Below are 5,699 nucleotides of genomic sequence, written 5' to 3' on the forward strand. Positions count from 1 at the left end.
GGCCCGTCCGGGTGTGCCCCTCCCCCGCCGCCTGTCCTGCCCGTTCGTGCCTGTCCTGCTCCCCCCACCCCCCTCCGCCGTCCCCTTTTCCCCCCCTCTTTTTGCCCGCCCTTTTCTGCCCGGCCCCTCCCCCTCCCCCCTCCGTTTCCGCTGTCCCGTGTTCCTCCCCCGTTGCCCTCGCCGTCCGTTTCGCCCCCCGGCTCCGCCCCTTGTCGCCTGCCCCCGCCCTGGTTCGCCGCCCCCGCCCCTTCTGCCCCTTTGCCCGCCCCTCGCTCTCCCCCTGTCTCTGCCGCCTGCCCCCCTCCGCTTCCCCTTCGCCGTCTTTTTTTTTTTCCTCCCCCTCCTCCCGGCCCCGCCTCCCTGTCTCCTGGTGCCCGCCTGCCCCCGCTTCCGTGTTCTCTCGGGGGTCGGCCCTCTTCTGCGGCTCCCCCGGGGGTGGGCTGTCCGCGTGGGTCTGGGCCTGTCCGCGTGCTTGGTGCCGCCTGGCCTGCTGCGGTCCGCTGGCCGGCCTGTCTGGCTGCCTTTTCCGGCCCCTTTTCCGGCCCCTTTTCCGGTGGCCGCTTTTGCCCCTGCTCTGCCCTTTTCGCGCTTTGCCGGCCTTGCCTTGGTTTCCTCCGTCTTCCCTCGGCTCTTCTGCTTCCCTCGGCCGCGTGTTTGGCTCGCTTGCTGTGCGTGGGGCCCTTGCCCGTTCGGTGCCTGCGTGGTCCTTGGCTCGCTCGTGTTTGTCGGCTCCCTGCTCGCGCCGCCCTCCCGCCCCCCTCTCCTTCTCCGTTGGTTCCCGCGCCTCTTTCTGCTCGTTGCCTTGCTCCGGGGCCTGTGTTGCGTCCCTCTCCGCCCGGCCTTGCTCCGCTTTGCTTCCCCTCTTGTTCGCGGCTTCTCCTTCGTTGGGGCCCTCGTGCCCCCCCCGCCGGCCCTTGTGCTCCTCTCGTCTTTGCCTGCTCTCTGCCTTGTTCGCCCCGGTGCCTCCGGTGTTGGCTGCGCTCTCGGTTGCGGCCCCGTTCTGGCGGTGCCTCGCCGCCCTTCTTGTCCTGCTCCGCCCGTTTGTCTCCGGCCCCCGCTGCCGGTCCCGTCCCCGTCTGTTCCCCCTTTCCTTGTGTTTGCGGGGCTCTGCCGTGGTCTTGCCGTGCTTTCTGCCTGCTCCCTGGTTGCTCCTGCCCGTCGTCCTCTGCTTGTCTCCCCGCTTCCGCCCTGCCTGTGTCCGTCTGCCCGCCTTCCGCCTGTGCCCCTGCGCCTGGCTCCTTCCCTCCGTTCTCGTTTGTTTGCTGGTCCCTCCTCCTCGGCTCCCCGTCGTCCTTCTCGCGCTCCTCCGTGCCCCCCCCCGCCTTCTGGCCGGGCTGCCTTTCTTCGCTCCCCGGTCGCCGCGGGCTCTGCCCGTTGCTCTGCTGCTTCCTGCTCCCTCGCCGGCTCGCCTGGCCTTTGTGCTGGCGCCGCCTCCTTCCCCTTTCTGCCCTCTCCCCTTTCGCTGGTCGGCTCGTGGCCTCCCCTGGTGGTCCCGGGTGCCGGCGCCTTCGGGTTCGCTTCCGGCGCGGGCGCCTGCGCCCCGGCTCCCCCCTCCCCGGCCGGCCGCCGGCGCGCCCCTTCCCCCTCCTGCCCCGGGGCGGTCGTGCCCCTCCTCCCCTCCCGGGCTCTTTGCGTCTGGTCCTTGGCCTGCGTCCCCTCTCCCTCCCTTCCCGCGGCTCCCTTGGCGGGCCCGTCTGGTGCCCGCCGCCGCGGTCCTTCCCGCTCCCCTCGCGTCTCTTTCCGTTGTTGCCGTTCCCCCGCTCGTCGTTGCCCCTTGGGCTGGGTCGCCCGGTCCGCCTTCGGCGCGCCCCGGTCGGCTTGTCTCTTCTGTTGGCGCTCCGCTCCTGGTCTTCCCTGGCCGGGTCGTGCCTCCTTCGCTGTTCCTTTGCCGCCCTTCGCGTGCTCCCGCCCGCCTCCGCTCTGTCTCCCTTCGCCTGGGCTCCCCTCCTCGGCTTTCGCTCCTCTTGTGTTGGCCTTCGGGCTCGGCGTCCTGCTTCCCCGGGCCCGTCGGGGGCCTTCGTCTTTCCTCGTCCGCGGTGCCCTTCTTGGCTTTCTGCCCGCCGCCCCCTGCGCCCGCCTTTGCCCCGGCTGTTTTCCTTCCTCCCGCCCGCCCGTTGGGGGCTCGCCGCCGCTCCGCTCCCGTCCTCGTCTCCCCCCTCCCCGCTGCCGCCCCGGGCTCCGCGGCTGTTGCTTTTCGGCCTCCGCTGGCCCCTTCTGCGCCCTCCCCGTTTTTGGGTTCCGGGGGGCGTCTGGTCGCCCGGCTGCCCCTTCCCGGCCTTGCCGGCCGGGCCCCCCCCGGCGTGGCGCCTGCGGCTTCCTTTGCCTCCCCCCGGGGCCCCTTCCCCGGTCCCGCCCTCGTCCGGCTTGCCCGCCTGCGCGCTCTTTCTTGCTTCTCTGGGTGGTGGTGCCTGGCCGTTCTTCGTTGGTGGCGCGCTTTGTCTGGTTCCTTCCGTTCCCGCCCGCGCCCTCCGCCTGCTCCCTCGCTCCGTGGCGGCCTCCCTTCCCGGCCGGCTTCTTCGCGGGCCTCTGGCCGTTTCGGCCCCGGCCGTTTGCGGCCCTCCCCGGTCTGTGCTGCCCTTCGCTGTTCTGGGCCGCCCGCGCGCTCCCCTGCTGTCTTCCCCGCGTTCCCCCTTGGCCGCCCGGCCCGGGTCCTCTTTGCCCTTTCCTCGTGCTGGGGCTCGCTCCTTGCCCTTGTTGGTCTTCCCCGCGGCCTTCCTCGTCCGCGCGCGTCCTCCGCTCGCGTTGCCTCCGTCCCTGCCCTTTGTCCCCCCGCCCGTCGCTCCTCCCGCTTGCCTGCTCCGGTGCCGTGTTCGGCTCGCGGCGCCGTGGGTGGTTCGCCGTCTGCGCCGTCGCGCGCCGTCCCCTCCCCCTTCTCCTTTCGCGGCCGGCGCCGTCGTCCCCCGGTTTCCGTCGGTGCCCCTGCGGCCGGCTCCTTGTCGTCTCCTGGCCCCCGCCCGCCCCGCGCCCGTTGCCCCCTCCCTCTCGGTGGGCTGGGTTCTCTTCCCGGCCTCCCTGCCTTCCGCTTCCGTGGTTCTGTGTTTCGTCCCCGGTCCCGGCTGGGTCGTGCCCCTCGCTTCCGGCGCTCCCCCCCCCGGCCCGCCCCGTGTCCCGGCCCCTGCCCCTCCCGTCTGCTTTCGCCCCCCCGGCCCCGGTGTTTGTTCGCCCCCGTTCTGCCCTGTCCCGTCTCTCCCGCCTCTCGGCCCCGGCTCTCTCGGCTCTCGCCTCGCTGCCGCCCGTCGCGCCCTGCGCTCCTTGGTGTGCCTTGCCGCCTCCCGTGCCCCCTCGCGTCTTTGCCCGCCCGTTGCGCCCCCCGCCTTCTGGCCGCGGGCCCGTCTGCCTGGGTGTCCCCCCTCGTCGTCCCCCCTCCTCTCGCGGCTCTCGGCCGGCCGCTGGTCTCCCGTGTGTTCCCGCCCGCGGTTGGCCCCCTCCGCGCTCCGGCTGCCCGGCGCGTCTTGCCCTGCGGTGGTGCCTTCCCTCTCCTCGTCCTCTCGTCGGTCGTTCCGGTCCCCCCGCTCTCGCTGCCCCCCCGTCCTCCCCGCGCCCCCCGGTCCGGCGGGCTCCCCCGCTGCGTTTCCGCCTCTCCCTCCGCGGCGGCCCCGCCCCTCCCCCGGCTTCCCTTCGTCCCGGCGCGCGCCCCGGGCCGCGCCCCGCTTGCCCCTCGGCCGTCTTCGGCGTTCGCCTTGTCGTCTGGCGCCGCGTCCTCCGCGCCGGCCCGGGCCCCCGTTCCCTGGCCGGGGCGCCCGCGCGGGTGCGCGCCCCGTCGTGCCCGGCCCCTGTCGCCCCCGCGGCGCTGTCTCCGCGTCGGGTTGTTTGGGCCTGCCGCCCCCTCGGGCGGTCCCTTCCGTCCCCGGCTCCCTCTGGGCGCGCGCCCGCTCGCGCCCCCGTCCCGCGCGGTCCCGCTGCCCCGGCCTTTGCCCCGCGCGTCCCCGCGTGCTTGCCCTTGTCGGGCGGGCCGCGGCTGGGGGCCGGCGCTGCGTTCCGGTCGGCTGCGGCCCGGCGCCCTCCGGTCCGCCGCTCGCTTCGGCGCGTGGCCCGCCGCGGCTTCCGGTGGTGGCCTCCGCCCGGGCTTTTGTTCCGCCCGCGGCGCCGTCGCTGCCTTCCTCGTGGTCTGCCGCCCGCGCCTCCCGGCGTGCCTCGGCCTCTGCGTGCTCCGGGCGTCGGCCTGTGGGCTCCCCCTTCGCCCCGTCTTGCCCCCCGGCCCCCGGCGTCTGCCCTGTGTGCGCGTCCCCGGGTGCGTCCCCGTCCGGCGCCCGGCCGCTGCTTGGTCGGCTCCCTCCCGGGTGCCCTCCCGCCCGCCTTGCTCTTCTGCGCCGGGTTCGCGTGTGCGCCTGCCTGTCGGGCCCCGCCCGCTGGTGCCCTCTGCCTGCGCGGGGCGCCGCCCGCGGCCCCTCTGGTGGCGGCCCGCCGCGCTCCTGCCGTGCCCCTCGTTCGTCTGCCTTGGGTCTCGGGGCGCCCGCCTCCTCGCCCCCTCTCGTCGCTGGTTCCCTCCGCCGTTTCCCTCCGGCTCGCTGGCGCTCGGCCCCGCGTTCTCTCGGGTCCCGCCCCTGCTTCGCGGCCTCGGGGGCGCCCCGCCCTCGCCCTCTTCTCCCCTTTCCCTCGGTCGGCCGGGGTGGCTGCTTTGTTGCGCCCTCCCCCGGCCTCGCGCGCTCCCCGTGGGCCCTTTTTGGTCCGCCGCCCTGGCGCTGCGGGCTGCCCCGGCCGCCGGGTTCCGGTGCCCCCTGCGCGCTCCCCTCGCCCCCCCGGGTGTTGGTCGCTTCCGCCCGCCGGCCGGTGGTCCTGGCCGTCGCCCTCCGCTCCGGCGTGTGTCCCCCTCCCCTGCCGCCTCCCCTCGCCCCGCCCTGGCTGGCGCTGCCGCGCGCGCCCTCTCCCCGGCCGTCGGGGCCCGCGCCCGGCCTCGCTGCGTCGGCGGGCGCGGCGGTCGCTGCCCCCCTCGGGCGCGCGCCCGGGCGGCGCGGCCGTCGGTGCCGCTCTTGGTGGTCGTCGCCCCTCTTCCCCTGCGCCCTTTGCCGGCCGCCGCGGGGCCCGGTTCCCTGTGCCCGGCCCTTGCCCCTGGGTTCGTCGCTCCTCCGCGTCGGGGGCCCCCGTCTGCTCGCGCTTCTGCGCGCCCTTCGCCCGGGGCTCCGGTTCCCCTTCCGGCCCCGGGCCGTGGCGGTTGCCGGCCCCGTTCGGGCGTCCGGCGCCGTCGGCGGGCCTTCCGGCCCGCGTTCTCTTTTCTGTTTCCCCGCCTGCCCCCCTGGCCCCGGCTCCGCCGGCGGTCGGGTCCCGCGGCTGGCCGCGCCCCGCCCGTCGCGTGGTGTCCGGTGCCTTCCGGCGGCCCTTGCCCCTCCGGCGGCCCGCGTGCCGCTCCCGCCCGGTCGTCCTCCTCCCCGCCTCCGGTCTCCCCGGTGCCCCGCCTCTGGTCGCTGGCCCCCTGTCGGCCCGGGCCGTCGGCCCCCTGGCTCCGTCCCTTCGGGCCCCGGCTTGGCTCTGCGGGCTGGGCTCGGGGGTCCCCGTTCCGCCCCCGTCGGCTGTTGGCGCCCTGCTCGCGCTGCTCCCGTGGCGCGCGCGGCTCGTCCCGTGCCGGCCGGGGGCCGGCCTGGGCCCGGCTCTTTCGGGCGCTTTCCCCGGGCGTCGCCCCGCCCCTCCGCCCTGGTCCGGCCCCGGGGCCTCCGCCTGTTTCCTTCCCCCCCGCCTTGCGCTGGTCCTCGCGGCTGCTCCCG

At 76.3% G+C, this 5,699-nt stretch overlaps 1 protein-coding gene across 1 annotated transcript; it reads left to right on the top strand.

Moving 5' to 3' along the window:
* Window positions 1–3,953: 3,953 nt before the first annotated feature.
* Window positions 3,954–4,106, top strand: LOC130507361 (uncharacterized; the record flags this gene model as incomplete). Its single annotated transcript, XM_057002079.1, has 1 exon — window positions 3,954–4,106. A coding segment is annotated over one exon (153 nt), but the record flags the coding sequence as incomplete, so codon positions are not given.
* Window positions 4,107–5,699: the final 1,593 nt, after the last annotated feature.

Source organism: Raphanus sativus, unplaced genomic scaffold (genome assembly GCF_000801105.2).
Source record: "Raphanus sativus cultivar WK10039 unplaced genomic scaffold, ASM80110v3 Scaffold4387, whole genome shotgun sequence".
Classification (NCBI taxonomy): domain Eukaryota; kingdom Viridiplantae; phylum Streptophyta; class Magnoliopsida; order Brassicales; family Brassicaceae; genus Raphanus; species Raphanus sativus.